The sequence below is a fragment of the Macrobrachium rosenbergii genome, chromosome 14 (genome assembly GCF_040412425.1).
Source record: "Macrobrachium rosenbergii isolate ZJJX-2024 chromosome 14, ASM4041242v1, whole genome shotgun sequence".
Classification (NCBI taxonomy): domain Eukaryota; kingdom Metazoa; phylum Arthropoda; class Malacostraca; order Decapoda; family Palaemonidae; genus Macrobrachium; species Macrobrachium rosenbergii.
This window is the reverse complement of record NC_089754.1, coordinates 24,466,524-24,493,699: the sequence shown is the minus strand read 5'-3', so window position 1 is coordinate 24,493,699 and position 27,176 is coordinate 24,466,524. Positions and strand designations below refer to the sequence as shown.

The window sequence follows — 27,176 nt, the reverse complement described above, 5'->3', positions numbered from 1 at the left end:
ACCTCAAAACACCAAAAACCATGCTATAGGGGCATCAATAATACTCAACAGTCCTAAATATAATTATCATTATTTTAAAAATGATTTATGGGCAAGCAGTTTTCCAGTAACCAAAATAACAGGCCTGGTATTATAAATATGCTTCACCACTCTCTAAAAAGTTAGGAGAAATAACAACAGAATACCAGGAGGTATAATAAATATGCTTCACCACTCTAAAAAAATTAAGAGAAATCACAAACACAATCAGATAGTCATCTGCTCAATCATTAGTATCTATTCCTAATGTCAGCTTGAAAATGTTAACACCTATGATTACCTCATAGGTCAAACTGATAACTTCCATACAGGTTCACTACAACCCCACAAATAAGAATCAAGTGACAGGACCATAAATCAAAGGGAATCATAATATCAAAGGTTACCACCAATGAATATGAGTAAAACATTATAGCTTAAAATTTACCACTGGAAATTATAATTATGTCAACTTCAGTTCATGAACTATCAGAGTAAATGAATCCTTAATCAGTCAGTACAAACACTGAGTGTTGTATGACTATTTTATTCAACTTTATACTGCAAGTACCTTTACAGTAATGTGCTAACTGAAATTTTTGGATAAATACATAATAATTACTACAAGATACTAACCAAAATAAAATTGCAAATTATCTAACAATTAAATCAGGAATGACTGATTTTTATTGTGTAAAACGAGTGTACAAACCTTCTCGCTTGGTGTATCTTTCAACGATGCCTGATTTAGTTTTGTAAGGGAGTAGAGACTTGATGTCATTTCCCAAAGGATGAAAACTTCTCTCCTCCAATTCAAAAGGTTTCTCCTCCTCCTCCTCTTCTGTTTTGTTCTGTTGCCCCTCTTCTTCATCATTATCCTTATTTTTATTTCTGTAACAAATAGGTGATAAAAAGAAATAAAATAGTAATGAAGCACAACAAAATTTTTGAAATAATTTTCATTCCACTAGTACAAGCCTCATTTTACATATACATTAACACCTGGTAAGGATAGCTGCCCAGAAAGAATATTTCCAAACCAAATCTAACACATGGTAGGGATAATACTGTATGCCAAGGATGAGTTCACTTGCAAACCAAACAAGTGGTAACTGTCACTGGATGAGACCTACCCCAACTAGGAGTGTCCCTTATCTTGTTACCAAATACTTCACTTTTACTTTCAAGATGGCGATCACAACTGTGTATCAATCCCAGAGACCGGAAGTAGCTAATCCCAGTTGAAAAAGGGTTTTCACTTACAGAATACAAAATAAAACAATGCATCTACCATTTCAGTCACAAGGAGGTTCCTGTTATTCCTACACCAAGCAAAGTCATCCCTTGCTTCCTAACTGAGAAGCACAGCAAGTGTAGGAGGATCCTCAGTGGGAGACCAGTAATGCTTCAGCAACTAAAAGCATCTTGTATGTTTCAGAGATATGCCTACAAAAGAGTTCTAAATACAACTGGTACTTACTGTTCCACTAAATAGTTCAGTTCATCTGGTTCAAGCATGGAGATCATGTCATCCCCTGAAAACAAAAATATACTTGAGATATATCTGGTTCCCCTCACTTGATACCAAGCATTATTTATTACGAAAATAACATACACTGCAATACTACTGCAATCCACGGAGATTAAAATTTTTGACATATACAGGCGTTCCCTGGTTTGTGGGGTTCGTTCTTGCGGCAGCGTAGTAACCGAAAATCGTCGTAAAAGCGGGAAAATCGTCGAAAAATCGTCAAAATCATAAGAAAACCTTACTTTTTAATGCTCTGGGTGGATTGAAAGCGATGTAAACTGCATTATTATTGAGTTTTTACGTAAAAGCTTCTTCAAATTATGATTATTCTGCCGTTTGGGGCCATATTTCTTCTGTCGGATCGGCGTATGGCGTCGTAACCCAGTTATGCGTCGTAAGCCGGAAATAATTTCTGATGAATATATTTGAAGGCGTCGTAACCTCGGGCGTCGTAAGCCGGAACCGTCGTAAACCGGGGACTGCCTGTACACCAGTTAAGGAGCATGATACTGCTTAGTCCAGACCAGGGCTATAATCATAAACCATTACTTACAAAATTTTTCACATCTGTCTTCTCTTTGGTAACAAAAATGACATTTTTATAATAAAATAAAATTTTATATATACTTACCAAATAATTACATAGCTATAGTTTCTACTCTACGCAGCAGCTCAAAATTCGAAATTCGCGGTAGCGTCTTTATTTGAGTGTGGTATCATTGCCCACCTTTGAGAGAATAGGTACAACTTAGCTGGGAGCTCGATGCGTTTATGCTCTTATGTCCATGAGAGGAGGAGGCGGGCTCGATCATGTATTATTTTGGTAAGTATATAAGAAAGCTTTATTTATTATAAAAATGTCATTTACTATAAATAACTTACCAAATAATTACATAGCTGAATCCCACATTGAGTGGAGGTGGGATGAATGGACATATACTACCCAAAAAACTACTTGATATGGGGGGTTAATTTGGGATAGCAAATTAGCTAGTATCTTGGAATGCTTGTTGAAACCTTACCTGGTGAGGGAGCAACGGCAGACAGGTACTGCCTCTGGTCGTAGCTCCTCGACCTGTAAGCGATTAATGGCGGTAGAGCCGAATCACCTCTACTGAGTGGATGCTTTGCAACGTGGAGAGTCAATACTTGAGTTACTTAAAACTAATAAATCTAAATGGGTCACATAATGATATGTAGTTGCCCTTGCCTGAGCGCAGTACAATAGAATAACAAAGACCAGATAAAATTAACCTACACTGTACGACATTTTAGCCAAAACCATAAAAACCAACTGATGACACTTAAGATCAGTGTACACCAAACTTCCCAAGAAGTACGACTGCCCTTATTCAATGAGAGTGGATAGAGGAAAAGGGAAGGCGTTCCTCCTATCCTTCATCCCCCAATACCATGAAAGCTGCGAAGAACGGACCTAAGTACTGCATTTTCATACACTGTCTCAACGTCCATAAATAAGGCAAACACTTATTGCACCTCCAAAAAAAGTTGTTTGTAAAATCAGGCGAAGACAGGTTACGTTTAAAAGCCAAAGACGTTGCCACAGCTCTTATTTCATGAGCCTTTACTTTGCACAAGGGTAGTAAATCGTCTTGAACTCCTGAATGTGCTTCGAATTACGGATCTTAAAAAGAATGATAGTGCATTCTTGGACAAGGGCGGCTGGGATTTTTAGCAGACACACCAAAGATTAGGGGCCGAACCTCGAATGTTTTTGGTTCTCGAGGTATACTCTTAGAAACTCTTACTGGGCAGAGGACATTCTCTTGATCGTCACAGGCCTAGTGCTTCTGAGAGCTCTTGATAGGCGAGCCAAGGTTAGCGGATCCTCATTTTTGGCCAAAAATTCTAAAAATTACTTGGTATACTGCGTTGCCTTGGCGGCTTCTCTTTTGTCAATGGCATGAAGTTAAGCTGCAGCTCTTTTGGCACAATGGCAAGTGCCACCAAGAATAATGTCTTCTTCGTAAGATTGCAAAGAGACGGCGATTCTGCTCCGGTTCAAACAGTGGACCTGAAGCCAGTTGAAGACCACGTCCAAGTTCTCCTGCGGGTTTAGCTTGCTTACTGGTGTTGAAATGTTTAATTAAATCACTTATGTCTTGGTTGGAAGACAGGTCTAATCCTCTATGTTTAAATACTGAACTCAACATCGCTCTGTAACCCTTGATGGTCGATGTTGAGAATCCTTTCGCTATTCTGAGGTATAAAAGAAAATCTGCGATTTGAGTTACAGAAGTTTTAGAAGAGGAAATTCTTTGTTCTTGGCACCACTTCCTAAAAACTGCCCACTTAGTTGCTAGACTGCAGAGGAAGGGTGTGGAGTCTGCGGTTAGCAATAACCTCTTCAGCCTTTCTTGAATATCCTTTCGCCTGACAAGTTCCTGACAGTCTAGGAAGCCTGTCAGAGCGAGTGGAGAATCATGATGGTATCGGAGGAAATGTGGCTGTCTGAGAAGATTTCTCCTCTAAGGAAGCAGCCTTGGGAAGTCTGTCAAAAGGCTAAAAGATCGGGAAACCACTCTTTGTGTGGCCAAAAGGGAGCGACTAGTGTTATTGACACGTTGGTGTGAGAACTGAACTTCCTCAGCATTTCCCTCACCATGCTGAAGGGAGGGAAGGCGTAAAGGTCGAGACTCGACCAGTCCTGCAACATGGCATCTGTTGCCCATGCTTGTGGGTCCGGGTCCGGAAGACAATTGTTCCTCGACATCGTGAACAGGTCTATCAACGGCTTTCCCCACAGTTTCCACAGGTCGGTGCATACCTGTGGATTGAGTGACCATTCTGTTGGTAGGACCTGTTTTCCTCGGCTCAGTCGTCCGCCAGGGCGTTCATTTGCAAAGTGAATGAATCGAGTCACTAAATGAGTTTAGTTGTTCCTTGCCCAAAGAAAGCTCCTTCGTAAAGCCGTTGAATTAATAAAAGAATGGGTCCTCCTTGGTTCTTGATGTCGCTGAGCGGTCATGCTGTCGAATGCACTACTACTGTTTTTGTGGTAGGTTATCATTGCAAAAATGTAGAAGTGCAAGATAGATACTTTAGTTCCTTCAACGTTGATGTGGAGATTTCTCTTGGAAGGAGACCAAGTTCCTGATACTTCCATGTTGTTGAGGAGGGCTCCCCAACCCAGATCCGAAGCGTCGGAGAATAACGTGAGGTCGGGGTTCGTTGGAGCTAGAGACCTTCCTGCCGAAAATCTGTCTTTTGCTAACCACCATCTGAGGTCCTCTTTTATCTGGGGAGTGATGTTGAAACTGAACGAGTCCGGGAATGACTTCCTGTTCCAATTGGCTTTGAGGTAGAAATGAAGTGCTCTTGAAAGCAGCCTGCCCAATGGAACGAACTTCTCGATGGATGAGAGAGTTCCGAGAAGACTCATTCATTCGTTGCCTGAGCAGGAGTTGCAAGTCACGAAGTCCTGGACTTTCCTTCGACAAGAAAGTATTCTTTGTTGGGATGGAAAAGCCTGAAAACTCCGAGAGTCTATCACTATCCCCAAATAGAGAATAGACTGAGTGGGGACTAATTGCGACTTCTTGAAATTTATCAAAAGTCCTAATTCTTGGGCGAGACGAAGCGTTTTCCGTAAGTCCTCCGTGCATTGATAATTCGAGGGGGAGCGTAGGAGCCAGTCGTCCAGGTACAGAGAAATGTTTATCCCTAGAAGATGAAGCCACTTCGTAAGGGGCGCGAGTACCCGGGTGAAAACTTGAAGGGGCGTGGATGATCCGAGCAGAAGTGCGAAACTGGAAGACTCTGTCCGAGGAACATGAATCTTAGATACTTTCAGGTCCGGATGAATTGGAATATGGAAGAGCATCTTGCATGTCGATCGTGACCATCCAGTCTCCCTGATGGATGGCCAACAAAACTGGCGGTCGTCTCCATTGAATTTAGTTGTTTGAGCGAGCGGTTCGAGACACTGGCGTCCAGGACAGGTCTCCATCCTCCCGATGATTTGGGAACCACGATGAGACGGTTGTAAAATCCCCTTGAGTTTACATTCCCTACTATTTCCACTGCTCTCTTTTCCAGAAGGGCTGAAACTTCCCGAGATAGGGCAGAAAACTTCTCTGAGTCTACTGAGTAGGCTGCTAAGTTGATGGGAGAGGTTACTAATGGAGGTTTCCTCGAGGGAATGTAACCTTCTCTTAAAACCCAGCACCCACAGTTCCCACATTCTCTTCTCCCATGCTGGCCGAAATGTTGAGCAGTCTTGCTCCCACTGGGACACACGGAGGACAAGAAGTCTCATTTTCTAATGTTGGACTTAGTGAATGGTTTTCAGATGGTTTGAGGTTCGAAGGTTGGTTCGGGCGGGGCTGTAGACAGCCTCTACCTCCTCGAAAGGGATGTTGTTGCAGGGGTGACGACGTCCTAGTAATTGCAGTAGACGTTGTTCTTGCAGGAAAAGTCGATCTCTTGGTGGATTGGGTGCTGGTCTTGGGTTGACTGCTTCCGAAGATGCGACGGAAATCCGATCTCTACGATGTCTTTGCGGGGAAATAAGTTATCTTTGACTAAAGGGCAAAAAAGAAGCGAGCGTTCTGATGGAGTGACACCTTTAGCTGCAAACGAGCACCACAAATCTCGCTTCTTGAGTACTCCCGTTGTATAGATGGTAGCTAGCTCTACTGCTCCACCTCTAACACCCAGCCAGTCCGATGCGAAGTTTTCTTGTAGTGACGCACAGTCTTCTATTTTCTTAGTCAAGGCTCCTATAGTCCAGTCTAAGAAACTAAAAATCTCAAATACCTTAAAAATATCTTTGAGGGTGGTCCAATTCTGAGGATGAAAAAAGAATTCTGTGGCTGAAACGAAGGCCGGCCGACGAAGCATCAATTATACTGGAGAAGTCTCCTTTGCGAGGCAGCACCTCCCAGGGCCGGAACCACTCCCGTTGCACTCAGAGATACTTCTGTCTTACTAAAGCGCGAAGGAGGGTGAACAGAAAACCGCCTTCCTGACTTTCCTCTTCTCTGCAAGCCAGGCATCCATACGGCCAAAAGTTTTCTTCGAAGACGAAGACAACACCAGGCGCGGAAGTCTGGCGGTACCTGGAGGTTGATGCATGCCAAGGTAGCCTGAACCCGGCGATAAAGGAACGACTGGGGAGAAGGCCGACGGGTAGCAGACCAGGAAAAACCTGAGTAAAGCCGAGTAATGAGAGGTGGGCTGTTCCTCTTCTACAGGTTCTTCGGCGGACAAAACGGGAGATCCTGGAGGTTCTACGGAGTCCTGTGCGGTGTCCTGTACCGCTGGAGTTGGTTTCTCAAGAAGGCTCAACACTTTGTCAAGCCGGAGTTGAAGCAGCGCCAAAGAAGGGTCTATAGGGACTGAAGGAAATTCTTGATGAGATGTCACGACCGCATTAGAAGAGGGGTTGATTGAAGATGCGCCACCCACGACTGGGCGCATGGATGATATGCGCCCACCCACTGTAGAAATGATTGGGAACTCCTTTGAAGCAAATGCCTGTCCGTGGGCGCTTGGTTACTTCAATAATGGGCGCTCTGAAGCTGGGTGTTCCCGAACAGGTAAAGGCTGGAGCAGCTGCGGCTCAGGTGATGGCGCTCTCAGGCGAAGGTGTGTGCTCCAAGCGAGGATGAGCGCTCGGACTTTAGGCACTCTGAAGGTGGTCGGATCTGAACCATCTGTGAACTGGTGTTTATGAACATTGCCGAGCATTTTCTTGCTTGTGGCGAAATCTCTCTTGTCGGTGACACCCAGAAAACTACAAGACGGGAGAGGGCTATGATCTCTCAACTGCTTTTCGCTCTGCAGGCGGGAGGCTCGGAGTCCATAGAGGGCCTAGCCTTTCCAGTGGTCTAGATACAAGCGAGAAACAGTCCTCACGTCTCTTAGATGTGGGCGAGAGTCTGATCCACTTGAAGAAGAATGCAGTATCTAATCTAATACCTTTCCAACGGTATTTGTCCGCAGCCTGGGATCGGTGGACAATGGGTTCGGATGAGGTGACAACTGCTCGTGGGCAGAACCCACCGACCTCCCTTGGACTGTCAGTTTGCTTCCTCCCATGTTTGCAGGGGACAGGGACCTTGGTCTAGGAGCATTGGTGGGACGAACAGCCGCCCCCTCCACTGACACATCACTTGACACAACACTATTAAATCTGTCAATAAGGACCTTCACAGAATTCCCAATTTGGGACACCGTATTTACAAGTAAATTAAATTTCTGGTCTACCACCAGTATTTCTAAGCTGGCAATGGGATTGGAGTTCAGCAGAATAAGAATTAGGTAAAAGAATTGGCGGGAAAAGCTGGAGGGCTGGAAATGGGAGAAAAGGGTGTCACAGGCGTCGAGGGGATAGGTAAATCATCAATATCTTCCCTTGAAGAATGGCCCATACTAGCAGAAGCCTTTGCTTCGGCCCTAGCTGTGGCTTTCCTAATTCTGCCCCTTTTCAATTTGTCTAAATGAGACTGTAAGTTTTCCATTTACCCTGATTAGTCTTTACATTCGTCTAAAGTCAATTCAGGAGAACAAATTTGTTCCTACAAGTACAACAAATTGATAGTGTTGGTCGTATTTAACCGATGTGAGTCTAGTTTTGCAGCCTTTGCTGCAGTACCTAAAGCTGGATAAACTAGAGTCAGACATAATGGTCAAGAATTCCAAATGAATAAGCACCAATCAAATTATCCAAAAAACTAGCTAAGCTAATAGCTGCACTACCAACATAAGAGCACTTCACCAAAGACAATCTCCGACATTTGGTGAAAACGAAAGCGAAGCTGCTAATAACAGGTGTTCAGTCATTAACCAAGCAGAAACGAAGTGAACTCTTTAGCTGTCTTGTACTATTCTTCCCCAAAAATGGACGGGGCAGTATAACTACATCCTAAACAAAAGAGCACTACCACAAATTTTGAATTTTGAGCTGCCGTGAAAAGTAGAAACAATAGCTATGTAATTATTTGGTAAGTTACTTATATAAAAAATAAAAATAAAAAATAAGTTTACCTCATATATACTACTGTTACAGGTTTATGTTGTCAATAACTGAAACTAATTTAAACAATATATTAATATATATAATATACATATATATACCTTACCTGTGATTTCAGTAGAAAGAGGATGTAGCTCATTTTCATCTTCAAATTCCATTTTCCTTTGGAGTTCTTTTAATTTCCTGGCACGTAACTCTGCATAGGTCATCTTCCTTTTCTCTCGTCTTGCCTCTTTTCTTGCTTTTCTTTCAGCTGGAGTAAACTCTTTGTTCTTTATTCTCTTCAGATTCTGAATGTTTTTCATTTTGGAGTGAGCAACCCCTTTCTTTTTGGCTTTCTTAGCCAACTTACTACCACGTTTCTAGAAAATATCAAGAAACAAATAAATATATATACTGTATATATTAGGGTACTTAATGTAAAATATATACATACTGTATATATTAGGGTACTTAATGTAAGATATAAAAATAATCAGAATAGCTTTAACATTTCAATGCAAACTTTCAGGTTATAGTATCCCAAATAAAATCACAAGAGCCCATACTACCTTAATCAGTAATTCTTAATATCCTAACATCAAGTGGCCATGTTTGCATACTTTCTATAATGTAAGTGAAAAACAATAGTTCCTCTATTACAAACTCAAAACCAAACATAGGCTCAAATGCCAAGATGATAACAGCTGTAAAAGCTTGTATACTAAGGTATAAGTACACTACACCAAATAATACATTATTTGGATTGAAATTCCAAGACTTTTTACTGCCACATCTGCGAAAGTATGTGATTATACTACATTATTTCTTGGTACTGAAGTCTAAATATAAAAATATATGTGCTTCCCTTACTTCAAGAACTTTTTGTGTATATAGTAAGAAAAAGAACCTGACAAAATGTATTAGAATGTTTTAATAAGATACTGATATATGAAAACATTTTTACATTCTGAATGAAGGTGGGTTGTATGAATTTGTGTTTTTTTCCTAATTCCAGAATGCTGAAGATTATATTAGCAGTTTTACCTTTAAGAATTCCTCTTCTTAGCCTACCTGGTTCGCCATATACGTGCAATCAATTTGTTACTCTGGCCTTTCAACTGAAAAATCTTATTTTAGAGACATAGCCTACATTGAATCCTTTTGGCCATCCCATACTGATGACAAAATCAAACAAATATGCTAACACGTGTTACTTACAGCCATGGTTTTATAAACACGTTCCTCTTCGCGTACTCCAAAAAAACTTTGTGTTCACGCTAGCCCGCACTATTAAGGCTTGGTTCTCCAAGTTATTTCAAATGGTAAAAAGTCTGTTCCACATCGACGGCGTCACTTGGAGATTTGTTGGTGCTTTCCAACCTATTTCTCCAGCCTAACTAAACCGTCAACACAAGGTGCACACAGAATGGTTGTAGTAGTAGAAAGAGACTTTATTTTGAAACGGCTCTCTATGTTCATTTCCACTGTTTCACCATATGCTTTTTGTACATTCTTTCCTATGAATGTCTTTTACTATAATACCACAGTATAATATGAATATAAGAAGGCCCATAAAACACTATTTGAACGTTGCAACCTTAGGAGTGCTCGAAATATATGGTTGCAACGTTCAAATAGTGTTTTATGGGTCTTCTTATATTCATTCTTTCCTATGATTAATGTCTTCTTAAAAAAGATACGTGAAAGCGAAATACGAAATACCCATAATTTATTTTCGTCTTCTTGGCATGGCTGTCACATGACACTAAATCTACTCTTAATACTATTATACGGTGGGTAACAAAGTAAAAAAAACTCTAAATATTCATTTACTCATTCACGCAGTAAACATCTGTTTCTTCTCCCTTTCATTCCTTCCTGTCATTTAGCTGTAGCCCGTTTAGTCTACATTTGTTTATCAATATTGTGGCATACAACGAATTTCTCATTTCATACTCTTCCTAAAATTAGAATGCTTGCTAGTCCAGCCATTTCTGAGATATCATGGTGACTAACAGGATGAAATTAGAATTTTTCCTCAGTATCGGACCTTGATTCTTGTCGTTAACTTCGAGACATAAAATAATATTAAACTGCATAGAAAATGGGCTCTCCTGATGAAATCTGAAAACTTGTAACCAAAATAGTCTTTCATGTCACGGAATGACAATGCAATGTCTATATAAAAAGTTAGTGTACTAGCAACAATTGTACATGAAAATAGCTAACGCTGTCTGGATATTAGAAAGGAAGTTATGTCAGGGAAGAAATAAAATATGAGCTGGAAAAAGAATGAAACAAAAAACTCAGTCAACTGGAATGTTATGGAGATAGGATTGGGATATGTGTAGGAAACTATCTAAATATGACTTTAAGTTATGGTCTTGCAATCATAAATATCACTAGTCTAAAAGGCCTGAATGAGAACTTAGGCTTGCTCTAGACTAGATGAACAAGTGCACACGGAAATAATGCTGGAAAAATAAGATATGAAAAGGAAAAAAATTGCAATTGCATGCAAACCCAAAACTCCAAAATGTGCGAGAAGAAAATATCAGTAAAGCCTACATAATGTCAGACTTGACAATCAAAAGGTCATGTCTCTGTTGGTTGTACAGAGTCCGGAGGCCCACACCAGACCACCTAATTCTCTTCAAATCTTACTACGCTTGCTGGCCGCCATAAGCCAAGTTATGTTTCTCTGGAGAATTCAACCCCAGAGAGGGATCTCAAGCCTGGACAGCTCTCCTTGGGAGTCAACCCCAGGGAAGGGACACCTAACCAGATGATGGTTTAAATTCTGAAGTTGACTTACTTTCATAATGTGCTACATGATGAGCACGGGGATCATATTTTTGGAGATAAATGGTTATAAAGAATCTGAAGGCCTCTTGAGCTTTTCGGAAGGTTCCAGATTTTACAACACTTTCCTGCATAACGATGACTGATTTCCTGTGTTTCAATACAGTATGCAAAGTTTCATATTCTAAGAGAGGAAAGGAAAAAGAAACGAACCAGGAGAACGGATAGTAATAAACAGCAAGATGGCACTAATTGAAAACGTTGCTAAGAAATACACAGACTATGGTAAAATAACGTAAAAAGCAAAGGAATATCGCAATGGGCAAAAGTGCCAACGCTATGCAAGGCTAGATTTACTGGCCTGGATTAGTTGTCAGAACCCAAGAAATACGAGATATCTGCAAGTGTATTAGAAACATTACCAAGGTGACGTAGGGACAATCTGGAAATGCATATTTTGCATCATCTAAAAAATTGGAAGAGAAAATATAAGAGCAAAATAGCTATGAACAAAAATAGCTAATTTTGCTCGCAACAGCAGGCAGATTGCTGCTGCAAACTTTTTGGATAATTTTCTCTTATCAGGTTCATTACTACTCACTTTGCCAGGAGTTTTATGTTGACTACAGATGAAATATGGAACACTTGTCTAGTTTAACTGTGGAATCTTCTGACCTCTGAATATTTAAGCTTCATTGCTTTTTCTGCTGATGTTTCCTGAATTCTGGTGTATCGATTTTATTTTCTATTCGTCATACTTATGCATTTATCACCTTTTCATATAACTTATCTCTCTCGTTCTCTATGCTGATTTCCCTGTGGAGTTCCCTTGGGTTTATAGTCTGCTGGCTCCTTAATAAGGGTTTCCAGATGCAGATTTCAAGAAAAAAAAAAAAGCCAAAAATGACGATGGCTGAGGTGCCGTTACAGAGGAATGCACTTACAACGTCAAATCCACACCTCAACGTGAGGCAACATAGGCTACTGACAGACAGTTTGCTTATGTTATTGTGTTGAATATTGTTCGTGAACTTTCAAGGTAGGGTAACCCATAAAAGGGTTTTGTTATTTTTGTTGTCTGCGATAGGGTTCACTGCAGACCAGGGGTATAAACTATCTCAGAAATGGCCGAAAATACTCGATATCTTCGCAGAACAGTTGAAGGCACTGTACCCAGTTAAGATTTATTAGGCCTAGATTTGTTTTTGGGGAGATGGGGGAGGATTTCAGCAAAAAACATCGTAGATCCCCATCGGTATCTTTTCTTATTTATCCGTATGTACAAGAGCTTACCTAAGACGTTAAAGTAAACATGAACCTAAGCTAGGCTTCCCTATAGATAACCTAGGGAGAGAGATTGGACAGCGTATGATAGCCAGGCAGTCTGTGACATGCACTGCCAGGTGCCCTCATTATTAGTTGATTCTTATGTGAACAGTGACGCAACTCACACAGTCTAATGGGAAACCGTGTATTCTTTAAAACGTGTTTTCGGCTGTCGTTCAAGACTCAAATGATTTATGCACCATGGTAGAACTATATAGTAGCTCCGCGGCGGCGACTGCCTTCAAACTTAACTTTTTCTACAGTTTTTTTGGTTGCCAATTATGAATTTACCTTTGATTTTTGGCGCTCGAGTGTAATTAAAATGTAAATAACCCGTGAAGTCCATCCAACAGGGGGTTTCCATACACGAGTTTCACAAGACGGCACGGGTACGTCTGTTTTGAACTGTTCATATCCCGCCCACAAGTGCAATAACTTGTTAACGTATGGGTACCCCCCCCCGGGCCAATACTAAACATGGCTAAGGGACATTCCATTTGGCCGACAACAAATAGATGCACTGCCAGTATCAGAACCCCTAAAAGTGTAGAAAAAACCAGTTGAAAAGGTAAAACAAGCACAGAGCTAATATTTAAAATTACCTGCACCATTTACTAAATACAATATGTAGGCTATTTAATTTTGCTGCTATATTATTTCTACAGTTAAGCCATAAAGTTTCGAAGATATGGCAGCTTTGCAACAGTATGTTCATGATGCATTGACGGTCAATTTTGTCAGCAGTCTTTAAAGACTGGTAAATGATCTTTGCAGCATTTACCAAGGACAGTGTATAATATATGTAGAAATAAAAATATTAATTCTGTCTGCTGTGGTTTTTATACACTTGAGCAATAAAGTTGACCAATTTTCTGACTTCACGTGCCTCTCTTTCCATCATAAATTTATAGTTTTACTCTCTAGAGGCAGAACTAATTATTATCGCTCTTTATTCATGGGTCAAACTGAGTGGCAGGAAAATTTGACTATAGTATGCTAAAATAATTATCGAATCCAATGCTGTCATCCCATATAAGCTTCATCCATAAGCATAATAATTTTATTAATAGCCTAGGTTTAATAGCCTGTTACCTAACAGCCAATACTCAATAGTCTGTACAATCATTTCATAGGATTTTAAAATTTACTGTACCTGATACTATTAATAGGGATACAGTTAATATTGTATTTTGTAGGGATGTATAAATCTTGCCATTGCCAGTATTGATGTATAGCCTATGTCAGCTTGCTCCTTCTGGTTACTTCTTATTAGACTAAATCTACTGTGGTAGCCAAAAATGTTGCCTCTTAACATATTCTGGACTTCGAAGTCTGTTGTAGAAACTTAAGCTCATGCATACTAGGAGGTTTGAAAATGTACTTTGGCAGAAGATGCTTGCTGCATATGTGTGATCCATCATTTGGGTGTTTATCCCTTCCACAGTTTCTAACCCAAGTAAGGTAGCAATCTTGATCTTTGTTCTTGTCAGGAAATCTTAAACACAAAATTGATAAAAATCAGCCCTGAATCTCACGTCACATATTATTAACAACAGGCTTCCTACACTGACCTGCAGACATTTTTAAGACATATTTGAACCTATGAGGCTACTCACAGATCTTACAAGAGAAACTATGTATTTAATTACAGCATACATATAATTACAATCTGCATTAATTCATGTTCATATAGCTGTGATTTAGGGGAGAGTACCCCGTACGTACCGTACAAAACCAGATCAAAACATTGAACCAGGACATAGATGCTATTTGTACAGCTTCAAGTGCAATTATTACCAGGCGGTACATATATATATAGCTATGTAACATGTCGCAGTCATGCTGACATGCAGTTCAACATATGTATTTACATTGTACAGTCTAAGTTAGGCTATGTATTTACATTGTACAGTCTAAGTTAGGCTAGCCTGTAAGAATAGCTTAGACTTTCAAAGCTACCCAAGACTTGAGCTGTATTTCATAGTCTGTGGAGAGGGACAGATAGAAAAATAAGCATTTCTGAAGGTTATGCCAAGTTAAGCTACTTTTGCAAAGCTAAGGTTACGCTTTGGTAGGTTACCGTTGGTTATTTGATGATCAACCTTGGTAGACTAGCTAGTTGGTAAAGTTTACTTGTAGGCTAGCTTTTTGGTAAACTTTACTTTTAAAGCTATAATGTACAATGAATTTGAAGTATCCTTTACGGTAAAAATGATAATTGTAAAATTGAAGAATACTACCTTTTTAGGTGTTCTGGCAGATCAAATTCAGCAGAGTCCTCTGCATACCAGGAGTTTTGAGACCTTATTGATAACATGCTGAATAACAGTATAACACTTCATTAACACTTATAACTGCAGTAGCCTTAGTGCTAGGCCTCATTATATTATGTACGCTGTAGCACTAGTAGTAGAGAAAATTGTCAGACTTAACCATGGTTATATGGGCTAACAGTAACTGTACATGCTGATTTATTAGTCTATATGAATTTAATGTCAAATAGGCCTTGATGAAAAGCTTATTACAACATTCATTATTTTATTAGCTCAAAAAGCAGGCGTGTAGTTGACTGCAAGTTGACTGTGATCTAACACATGTTTGCTTGAGGTTGTTTCAACACAGTTATAAAGATTTTCATGAATGAAAATATGTCAGTTACTTGTGAAATGTGATCCCCTGTTCTTTTGAGATCCTGTTTTTGTATGTAGTACAGTTGATGGCCCTGCTGGTCTGTGCAGTTGCTGCCATCGCTGCTGCTGTCATATCTCTGAGAATCAACACATTGCAGTGGCGCTTACTTGCACGCGACAGTCACGTGACTGTCCAATCTCAATATCTATGGACTTCCCTTGATTACTGGTAGGCAACCTGTTTTTTTTTTTTTTTTTTTTTGCAATGAACAGCATAGAGAAGGATATAATGCAGTACAAGATAACATGAGTATACTGTCTTTTGTTTATGATTTTACATTCATTGCCAAGGGGCTGGTACTTAACACGGGCCCCTATGGAGCTTGTAGGCTATATAGAATTACCTAGCTTTTTAAAGGCTCAGAAGTTTCACTCCAAAATTGTGTACTTAGGCTAACCTTCTCTATAATAGAAATGAGTCAAGAGTGTTCTTTCTTGGCAGACCAAGTGTTGTTTTGGATACTTTTCACTATATTGCTGTTTCTGGATTACCTTAGTACTGTGATACTAATGATTTTTGTTTTTTATTTTTCCCCAAACAATACAAAATCGAAAAAACAATGATAGAAGAAGTTTCTGTTCTGTTTTCTTCTCCAAACAATACCCATCAGCAAGGCCATTCTCCATTCATACCAAGGACTAAATATATGTAGAAAAAGGGATAAAGGAATGTTTCAAGCCTATTCCTCCTCTGTCAGCATTACATTATCCTCATATATACTTCAGCAGGGATGTAGCCTAACCTAACCTATCCTAGTGCACCAGTCCCAGATCTCCTGTCCTTGGGGCTTTGCTTCCCCAGGGGACTGTATCTGCTTTGAAATATGTATTATGCCTTTGAGGATAATTTTATGTTCACCGAGATGTCCAGATGATCTGCCCACAACCCACTCCCTTTGTGATCTGTAAGCGATCTAATATGCATAAAAAAACAGGAACAGAGCAGTTGGTGGCTACTGTTCACATCAGTGAAGGACTTGGAAAATTAAAGGTAAAAATAAAAAAAAAAGTGAAACCTCCAATGCAGAATAATTGGGTTGGTAATGTTATTTTTGGAAGTTTCAAGACATGCAGAACAACTTTTATTCTACCATTTGTTGTTGAAAGTTTGCATCATCATACTAGCTGTTGCACACTTGTTCTACATGGTCTCTGTCTACATTTAATTTCAACAGTTGTGTTTCAGGATGAATCCGCATACAGTAAAACTGCCGAAAAAATCAGCTGCTTTATTCTTCAATTTCAAGGGCTTATCAGCAGCACTTTGAACTCTCCTAAACTACTGTCATTCACCCTTTCTGTATTTAGACCATTCTTGCACTTCATTGGATATTAAGGTCCTTCCTTTCCAATACTGCTTTCACCCCATCTGATCTACCAAATACAACCCAGTACCTATATAATTGAATGCCTTTTAAAAACTATCAGTATGTTGACCACCACCCAACTGCATAACCCATTCCCCCCTTAATTTTCAGTGTTTGTACTTGAAGATTTAGTCAGAAATGCCCCTTTGAAGTATGTAGAAGGCTTATTGGTGAATAAAAGTAGCATGTTTGGTTTTTGTGATTTTTTTTACAATATAGTAGATTTAAAATGGTAGGAAAACTAACCATAACTTTTCATTTTCAGGTCATGGATTTGTGAATAGTCATTCTCCATCAGGCTGTAAGGTACAGAAGAAATGAGGAATTTAAAGATTACTGAGCACAGAAAAAATAAAGTTGCCGTTTCATCACCTGGCCATATTTGCAAAGACATTACAGGAAATGTATACTTTGTAAACAGCAAAGGAATAGAGACATTAGAGACGGTAAGGAAAATGTTTCCATTTTTCTCTTGCCTTATTTCTTGGATTATTCACACATTTCAAGTTTTCCAACATTGTATGATGCATTTTAATTTTTATTTTTTATTGAGAAATTTTACCCAAAAGCAAGCTGTTATTTTTACTTGCCATAACTTCAGTTTTTTTTTTAAATGAGTTACCAGATGTTACATGGGTTGTGGCATTCTTCCTTCTGAAGGGGTAGTTGTCATTTATTCATTTATATATCATACAGAATCCTCGAATCAACAGGAAAGACAGTTTGCGGAGTACAGTAGATCATTCTCATATACAGGAGTCAAGATGACTTTCTGCTTTGGATAGGTAAAATATTACTGCAATTGATTTTTGATATAGATATCATCAGTGATGATACTGAATTTGTGGTTAGTTTCATTAGAAACTCATTACTTTAAAATACCATAAAGTGCAATAGCAGTCTCCGGAGTCCAGACACAGCACAAAAGGTTTTTGCTGGTTGTTTTTTGCTTTGGTCTTCTTACTTAAGTTTTCAGTATTTCTGTGTATTCAAGAAGTAAATGTTGTTCCTTCCTTGTAATTTAAGTGTGGCAATTTGCTTTGACTCTGTCATCTGCACATGCTTGGTTGTAAGATAAATTTTTTGTATGCATCCAGGCGAATGTATTTTACCACAATTTTGTTCGCATTTTGTCTTTTTTTCTTAGCCTTAAGTAATTTTGACATTTGATTTTTGCAGCTTCTAGTTGATTTCTCTCTCTGCTTCACATTTTTAAAAGAGCTTAAATTTACATTATTTTGTTTGTAAATTCATAAAAATTTTGGTTTTAGCAAGTTGACCATTACCTTTGTCTCTTTATTTGTGTTTTTCTTAATTTCTAATTGTATCCCATAATCAGTAGTATTTGCATTTGTATTAATTGTATAATATAAATGGTAATGAGTGCCAGATTCTTTGGCTAGCTTGGAAATAGACCTTATATACCTGATAGTGCTTGTACATGTGAATCGTGGACTTAGAACTGTGAGATGTGTTAAGACTAGTCTGTCATGGCCTTGTCAGGTATTATTTAGTCTTCTGGCATTCCTGTAAAAGTGAGCCTTCTGAGGCTATGGAACTTGAGTTGGTTGCTTTGCAATCATAAGGATCTCAAGGGTCACTCATGGAATTGTTCCTGTGATTCATCAGACAAAGATATCTTACAGGTTACTGTGCTAGGAATTACAAAACACCACTTGTTCTTGACAGTTGGTTTTTTCATGTGAAGACTTGAATGTCCACATTTAAATCAAAGTTGTAGATTGGTATTATTGAGGATAATAACAGCCAGTTTATTTGAACTTTGTGATCCCTTCAAAACTTTGGAGATACCAGACTGTGACTTTAGAAGTGTGGAGTGAGAATTCAGAATGACCCTAACGAATTAATTCTAAAAATGAATTAGTTGAACCCTTGGTGTGTTCTTTAGTGTCTTCTTATATAAGAGATTTTTACTTAACCTTTATTCTAACAACAGGATTAGTGAGTTGCATGGGTTGTTCAGGGTCTCGTATACCAAGAACTATTGATTGCTTTATTTCTCTCACACTTGACTTTAAAGCTAGAAGCCACTTTCTTCTAGCATCCTTCGATTCCATGACTACCTTGTTTAGCCCAGCCTTTCTGATTCTCAGTGGAGTTGGGAGTAAAATAAACCTGCCTTCCAGAAGTATGGTACATACAGAGGGTGCCGTTTACTTGAGACACTTCATACCTATAAATGTAATACTTGAAAGATTTCTGAAGACTCCTTTACAAGTGTGTCAAAGATAAAATCAAGAAGTGCCATCTCTTTCAGACTGAGAGAAATTTTCTTAATAGTCTATTACTTTGCTTTTTTGCAGCTAATGTAAAAGCAAGAAACCAGTTTCATGAAAATAGTTCTTTAGTGTCATGGTAACCCCCCCCTAAATCCCAGATTACTTGAGATTCTGTCTACAGTGATCTACTGTAATGGTTTTTGGAAACTGTAATTACAAGTGTGTCACCTAAGAGATCAGTACAAGTATTTTATTTCACATAATGACTAAGCCTTTACCAAGGGCAGTGTTCATGTTCATTATGTCATTATGGGTAGTGTGGAATTTGGGAGATACCTTTCAATTTCCATGGTGTTTTGTCTCTGAAACATCACTCAAGATTTAATAGAAACATGACTGTACCTTTACGAAGGGTAGTGTTCATATATCTATGAGAATTTTCTTATTCCTCAAGTGGTTAATATGGGAAATCCCTTTCAATTTTCATGCCATTTTATGTGAAACATCACTCAAGACATGATAGATACAAGAGTATGCCTTCACCAAGGGCAGTGTCTGTTACATCATATGAGATTTTTCATAATCCTGAAGTGGTTATTGTTAATTTTGGGGAATACCTTTCAATTTTCATGTCATTTTATCCTAAACATAACTCAGCAGTTGATTGATACATTAATGATAGCACAGTTTTAGAAGTTATGGGTAGGTAATTGATTAGCCAGCTCCATCTTCACCCATCCTACACTTCTATCTTTTTTTTGTTACTCCTCAATCTCTTATTAGCTATTTTGATCTTTTCTTGACAGTACACTTTGTTCACAAAAGTAAGATTATCTCACATGTGACATTTTATCCCTTTTTGCTAAGCACTGTATAGGAGTTACAGACTGCTGAGATCTTTAGAGCTTTAAAACTTGAATACATATCTACTTACCAACTTTACTAATCTCAGTTGAGCAACAAAGTTAACAGGCTGCATTATCACCATTCATCTACTTAACAATTTAACATAAGCAAGGTAAGGTGTTAGTGCATCATATAGGTACGATATATGATTTGATACAGGGAGTGTCTTCTTGTAGGTATACATGAAACTGGGAATAATTTCACGTAGATATATTATGTGATATTGAGAGTGCCTTCCTCCTAGCCTTTCAGGTTGATTAACTTGAGGCATCAAAAGATTTTTTTAATTTAAGAGATGAGTAAGGGGCTTGCTCCTGTGAAGTATAATTACCTGGGAAGGGTTAAGGTTTTTGATTTGTAGCAAAAGATTAAATTCTCAAGTAATATATACCATGCCAGACATTAATAAAATAGAAGGAATGTGCTTATGGAATATATAAATTATTTATAATTTTTGTGCAGTTTGAAAGGGGCAGATATTTTCAGTAAAAGTTCAAGTGACTGTAACAGTAACTGTTTTCACTTATTTTATTAGCTATCAGTACTCTGTGTTAAGGTGTATTTTTAATGTTCCCTCACCATTAATGTTCAACTCTTTCTTTTCTTACAGGGTAGTGATGGCAACTGTGAATCATTTACTCTTGCCTGGGCTGATCATGACATTGCAACAAAAGAAGTTATTGGTGCAGATATTGTAACTGCAAGCAATAGCATCTGTGTAATAACAAAAGAGGGTGATGTCATCACTGTTACAGTTGAAACATGTGAGGTAATGTTTTATATATCATGGCATGTTTCTGTTATTTAATCTTATTGAATTTGAAATGCTTCATTTCAGTGAGCCACCAGGTTTAGCAGAGCTTTTTACTTCCATTTTCTTGAACTTGTGCTGTGCTTATAGAATCTCTTTGTTACAGATCCCTATTCATCAGGTAACTATAAAGCTTAGCATACAAAAATACCAAAAATTACTTGAAAGCTAAAAATGGAGTGAAGAAATGAAACTTCTGTACAATAAACTTACCCTCTATTGCAGCAGTCAATAAAAAAAAATAGGAAAAGAAAGAGGTTAGTGTAAATGAGAGCTCACTTTCAAGTGCTAAAACTTGTGAAAAAAAAAAGATTGAAAAGTTTCACAAACCACAGGAATCCCAGACTGGAATGAAGCAAAATATCAAAACTGATGAATTTTAAGGGTAATCAGTAGTTGATTTCCTACAAATAGCTGTATCTTACAAAGCCAGCAGTCCACAAGATGTAACTGAAAAGTATTTGCTGAATGTAGAAATCAGAGGGCCTCAAGTTAATGTTGAAGGATTACAAAAATGGAAAATGAACCAGGAATCAGTGCTGGTATAGCAGTCATCTGTGGAAGCTCTGAACAGAGCTGTGAACAGCATTGAGGTTCATTAAAAGTGAAGTTATTGGCCAAGACATACCTAAGTATCCAGAGGTTGTTATGTGTGTGGGATTCATCTTATATTACTATTTATTGCTGTACTTTTTAAAAATTATTTCATGAATAGTTTTTTCTTACTGTTTCAAAAGATAATGTTGTTAGTTATTTAATTTAATTAAATATTCAAATTTTCTAGTAACATGGCTTGTATATGTAGATTTCAAAGAGAAAATACAAGAAAACATGTCTGTTCAGTGTTGCCAGCTAGGAAAAGGTCATTGTACACTAGAGGTAAATACATGTAAAAATACATGAAGTTAACATATTAATACCAAAGTAGAGAAAATAGTATTGTATTGGTAAAGAAAAGGAGGTATAAGGAAAACACTTACTTCATAAGTACTTTCCTAAATCTTAATGGACATATAGAAAACCAGAAATTATTAGAACCAAAATTAACATAGAAATCAGTCAATTAGGTTAGTGCTCATTACTTAGATAATTACCCAGCACCATGAAATACCAAAATACTAAAACAAAAAACTGAGAAACAATAAAGGTTGTGTTTTTTTTTTATCAAATTCAAGAAAGAAGAAATACTTACAAAAAGATACCTTCCTAAACTACCATTTGTAATAGTGAAGAAAACCATGAAGCTGACAAAGGATGCACACAGCATGGCAAAGAGTTCTTCACTTGTCACATTGAGGAAAAAAAAAAAGTAGAACTCTGAAACAGCCTCAAGGTCTGGGACCATTAGATGCACAAAATATGGGGCAGTTAACCACTGGGGACTCGACAATCTGTACATTCTTGTGCAGGGTTATCACCAATCCAGTTTTGTTTGTTAAACAAAACTAAATGTCTGGGACATTTGTAGACCATGAGTTTGAGCTCATGCAGGTAATGGGGTTTTATGAACAAAGAATTTTCTTTTAAAAATTTGCAGGTCTTAGTTTACACAATGCCATAGTTTATAATCTTTCTCTTACACCTTTGGTCATCATTGGAATCTAAAATATTTCTGAATTGTTTGTATGTGGTGTGTGAAAAAAATAAGAAATAGTTCGTTATTTTAATGTTCACCTTCTCGATTTTCTTCCAGGTTGAATTATGTGGTTCAGTTTCTGCTGGCATTGAAGCATCATGCTGGAGTCCTGATCAAGAGTTACTAGTCTTGATTACTGGCGATGGAAATGTTGTCATTATGACAGCAGATTTTGAACCTCTTAATGAGTTCCCTCTAAATAAAGATGAATTTGGAGAAAATATGTTTGTTAATGTTGGTTGGGGTAAAAAAGAAACTCAGTTTCATGGCAAGGAAGGAAAACAAGCTGCAAAAGTCTCAAAAAAGGAAGTCAAGCCTGTTACTGAGTGGGACGACTTGAAACCTCGAATTAGTTGGCGTGGTGATGGCCAACTTTTTGTTTACAGTTATGTCGCACAAGGAACACAAAGCAGACTTCTTCGAACTGTTAATCGCGAAGGCATTTTGCAATACACAAGTGAAACTGTTGATGGGCTTGAACATGCCTTGTCTTGGAAGCCATCTGGAAGCCTGATTGCATCTTCACAGAGGTTACCAAACAAGCATAGCATTGTATTGTTTGAGAAGAATGGCCTTAAACATGAAGAATTTACTTTGCCATTTAAACCTACAGAAATGATTGTTAAAGAAGTCATGTGGAACCAAGACTCTTCAACATTATTAATTTGGTTGCAGAAATGTGGTTCAGTGGAGGGTGATCAGAATTCTGTCAATACCTTACAACTTTGGACTACTGGAAACTACCATTGGTATCTGAAACAAGAGCTTCAGTTCACAGAGGGATTGATCTCTGTTCAGTGGGATGCTGAGCTCCCTTTACTTTTGCATCTTCTGACACCTACACACTTACATCATTACCGTTGGACTGTAACTACAGACATATCTCGAGGTCTAGGACTCTCAGATCTTGCTCAGGTAGCTGTCATAGATGGATCTATATTGAAAATAACACCTTTCAGGCAGTGTGTTATACCACCTCCTATGTCATCATATGAAGCAAGGTTTGAGCAACAAATACACACAGTCTTGTATGCCCCTCCCATTTCCAGAAAATGTGATATGTCCCCAGACAACTCTGTGAATGTTGAAGACTCAGGATTTCTTGAAGCCATTGATCCTCCAGGTTGCAGCAGCAACAATATATGTGTAGTGCATGGTTATAACATGCTAACATTCCTTGTCCAGGCACATGCAAATGATAATTTGGATGACTTTGGTTGCAATGTGAAGATAACTGGGTCTGGTGGGAATGGATTTAATGTTCGTGTTAAAGTACATAAAGTGATTGCTCAGCATCAAATTGAATGGGAAGCAGACAGCATGGTAGAATCTCCAAAATCTTGTCAATTTTATAATTGGGTTTGGGCAGAAACTAAGACGTTATTAGCTTGCTACATGGAGGAAGGAAAGTGTTTTTTGGCTGTGATTGAGTTACATGCTTTAGGATCGGAAGCTGCAAAGGTAGTAGTTAAAAATGTTATACCTGTTGAAGAGTCAGTTGTTAGCATAGCCCCTGCTCCTGATGGTACTATTGCATGCCTCCAACTTTCTTCTGGGGCTCTATTGGAGTTAAATCTGAGGTCAAAGATTATTGAACCTTTATGTATAAATGGTAAAGAGACTGCATTTCCAACAGTTTGTCAGCAAATGTCATTATGTCCAGTAAAAGGTGAAGGACTTGTACCTTTAGGCATAACAAGTAGAAATCGCTTATATGTAGCCAATGAACAAGTACTTGCAAACTGTACTTCATACCATATTCACACTGATCATTTGTTGGTAACAACAACAAGTCATACACTACAGGTTATTCCTTTGGAGCACACTGCTGTCAGGAAGCTGTGTGAAGGACAGATAGAAGATACTTCAGTATCAGGAATTCGCAAAGTTGAAAGAGGTTCACGTTTAGTAACTGCCATTCCTCTGGATACCAGAATTGTCCTTCAGATGCCTCGTGGAAATTTAGAAGTGATTAGTCCTCGACCCTTGTCAGTTCATATACTGAAATCTTTATTGAATGAACACAAATATCATAAAGCTATTGATATGATGCGTAAACAGAGAATAGATTTAAATCTTTTATATGATCACAATTCTCAAGATTTCATGAATCACACATCACTGTTTGTGCAAAATGTTGATAATCCACACTGGTTAGATTTGTTTTTGGCTAATTTAAATGAATTTAATGTCTCCAAGACAATGTACAGTTTTAACTACAGTAATTCAAATACAGAAGCAAAAGAAAGCTGTGAAAATAAAATTAACATTGTATGTGAAGCAGTTCGAAAAGCCATGACTGAAATTGATGAGGAGAGATATCTCTTGCCTATTTTGACTTCCTATGTTAAGATGAATCCTTGTCAGATGGATGTTGCCTTGAGGAAAATTAAGGAAATGAAGGATTCTTTGGACAGACAGTTCAAAGTTTCTGCAGAAGAAGGTATAAGGCATCTTTTGTATATTTCAGATGTTAATGAGCTATTTGATGTTGCTCTTGGGACTTATGATTTTGATTTGGTTATGATAGTTGCAGAAAAATCTCAAAAGGACCCAAAGGAATATCTTCCTTTCCTTAATGAGCTGAAACAGTTGGATGAGAATTGCATGAAATTCAAGATTAATGTCCATCTACGTAGATTTCAGAAGGCTCTGGAATGTTTGAAAGAAAGCTCTGACCATCATGAAGAATGCCTTAAGCTTATTGTATCTGAGAAATTGTATAAGGAAGCTTTGCAGATATTCCCTCCATCTTCAGCTATGAATAAAGCTGTGTGCGAAGAATATGGAAATTACTTGATGAGTAGAAAGTACTACAATGAAGCAGCTATTATGTATTCAAGGTCTGGTGCTTTTGAAGAAGCCTTAGATGCTTACCAGCAGGCTGGAAATTGGAAGATGGGTCTAGTGATGTGCTCAAAGCTAAAATCAGACCGAGAGGCACTGAATAATTTCCTTACCAACCAAGTACTATTACTAAAAGAGAGGAGAGAGTTTTTAGACGCTGCTGTTCTTTATGAAGAGTACCTGAAAAATGAAGAGGAAGCAGTAGACTGTTTGGTAAAGGCTTGCCAATGGGAAGATGCTATAAGAATGTCATATAAACATAATAGAGAGGATTTAATTGATACAAATGTTCTACCTGGAATCTTAGACCATTATGAATTTAGTGTTGGTGAAATTGACAGGTTTTATGATAACTTTTCTGACTTCATTCTCAGACTTACTGAAGTACGCAAAATAAAGGAGAAGCAACATCTAGAATTTCTCGAAGGAAAAGATGATGGTCAGTTAGATTCAGATTTGTATTCTGATACAAGCACAGTTACAGGATTTTCTTATTCAAGAAGTCACACTAGTAGTTCAAGAGGTGGGTCTTCAGTGTCTGGTAGAACATATCGCTCCACCAAGAATAAAAGGAAATTGGAGAGAAAGAAACACAGTACCAAAGAGGGAAGTGCATTTGAAGATTTAGGCTTAGTCACAGCACTCCATGAAATTATAGGTCAGACAGATAAAATGACTGCACAAATTACATCTTTGTCAACCATATTAGCTACATTTAATATGGATGATAAGGCATCTCACTTACAGTCAAGTTTTGTCAAGCTTCTTAGCCTACAAACAAAGCATGAAAAAGAGATATGGCCAGCACATGTAGTATCGGAAGAAAATGATGTAGAATTTGGCCCACAGTTGACCACAGAGGGTGCCGTAAATCTTTTAAAGGGTAATGGAAGTGACTGTAGTACTTCAATAGTAGCTCAAAGAATGAAAAATTTGGACCCACACCTTCAGCATGCACCTGTTCCAAGTAGGTCTCAAAATTGGGAGATGCACATGTTTATGAAAAATAAGAGTACCCAGTAATATTAAGTTTTGTACAATGTTAGATGTTGTGCGGTTTCTTTTTGCAAGCACTGCAAATTGTTCATTGATTCATGCTGTATATTTTTTGCACTGAAAGTTAATAAAGATAGTAACTGTTATGGTTTTTAAATACAGTTTTACCCTTTCATATTAGGCATACAGTACTAGGTTGAAGAAAGGCCAAAGTCCAACCTCAAAAGAAATTAAATTAGAAATGGAATATGCTTTGTTTTCACCCAGTGCATGTTTTAGAAAAAAAATCTTGATAGGGGAGCAGCATGGTAAAATAATACTTAAAATACCTAACTACAAAATGTATATTTGAAACCAAGATTTTGGTAATGATTTGATAAAGGTTGGAATTCTTAATTTAACTAATGATAGCTAAAGATTAATATCAAAGGCGAATACTGTAAGCAGAAAAAATAAGGTAACATAATTTTGGGGGAAAAATTCAAATGTTCACTTACCCATTACTTGCAGTTCTGTACACAATTAAAAAAAATCATAAGGATATGTCGTCATCATCACTCAACATTCTTCACATGGTGTAAGTTTTCTAAATGCACAGCATTGGTATCATGCTGGAAAAATGGTAAAAGATGCATAAAGCTGCTCCAAGTTATGCCTTTTCTGCACTCGTTTCATTACTAATATAAATGGCAAAGAGCTCAGTGCTGATCCTTGATGGACATCAACATTCATCTAAAATTCTTCTGAGACACTTGCCTCTGTCTTCCCTCTAGTTCTAGTGTTATCTTTTTTTTTTTTTTTGTATGATACTTTTCCCATAGTTGTCTTTTTAAAAGACTGCTTCAGTTGTTGATCTTTAGGCATGAAGCCAAACTGACAATTATTGATTTCAACAATTTTTATCGACCCTTCCTCCAGCACCATTAACAATATTTTTGTAGCATGCTCAACCCAGTAGGGGAAATTGGGATATATGTTTTAGGTCAAAAGCTAAGCCCTGGGACTTATGAGGTTCAGCCTACCT

At 38.0% G+C, this 27,176-nt stretch overlaps 2 protein-coding genes across 4 annotated transcripts in view; one reads left to right on the top strand and one right to left on the bottom strand.

Moving 5' to 3' along the window:
- Positions 1 to 9,968, bottom strand: part of Noc3 (Nucleolar complex protein 3) — a 35,644-nt gene extending 25,676 nt beyond the window's left edge. The window contains exons 1-4 of the mRNA XM_067116134.1: positions 9,750 to 9,968; positions 8,656 to 8,911; positions 1,499 to 1,553; positions 731 to 909 (exon numbers count right to left, since the gene is read on the bottom strand). Coding sequence (XP_066972235.1) covers positions 731 to 909; positions 1,499 to 1,553; positions 8,656 to 8,911; positions 9,750 to 9,755 — 496 coding nt within the window. The 5' untranslated portion in view covers positions 9,756 to 9,968. The remainder of the gene's footprint in view (positions 1 to 730; positions 910 to 1,498; positions 1,554 to 8,655; positions 8,912 to 9,749) is intronic.
- Positions 9,969 to 12,240: 2,272 nt separating this feature from the next.
- Positions 12,241 to 26,296, top strand: Elp1 (elongator complex protein 1). Of its 3 annotated transcripts, XM_067116124.1 has the most exons (5): positions 12,288 to 12,372; positions 15,368 to 15,518; positions 16,982 to 17,162; positions 20,473 to 20,631; positions 22,367 to 26,296. In XM_067116124.1, the coding sequence occupies exons 3-5, from the start codon at positions 17,034 to 17,036 to the stop codon at positions 26,177 to 26,179; spliced, it is 4,101 nt and encodes a 1,366-aa protein (XP_066972225.1). In that variant the 5' UTR covers positions 12,288 to 12,372; positions 15,368 to 15,518; positions 16,982 to 17,033; the 3' UTR covers positions 26,180 to 26,296. The 3 variants fall into 3 exon arrangements, with proteins under 3 accessions (XP_066972223.1, XP_066972225.1, XP_066972226.1); XM_067116122.1 differs by lacking the exon at positions 15,368 to 15,518 and having other exon boundaries at positions 12,241 to 12,372; XM_067116125.1 differs by lacking the exons at positions 12,288 to 12,372; positions 15,368 to 15,518 and adding an exon at positions 16,238 to 16,340.
- Positions 26,297 to 27,176: the final 880 nt, after the last annotated feature.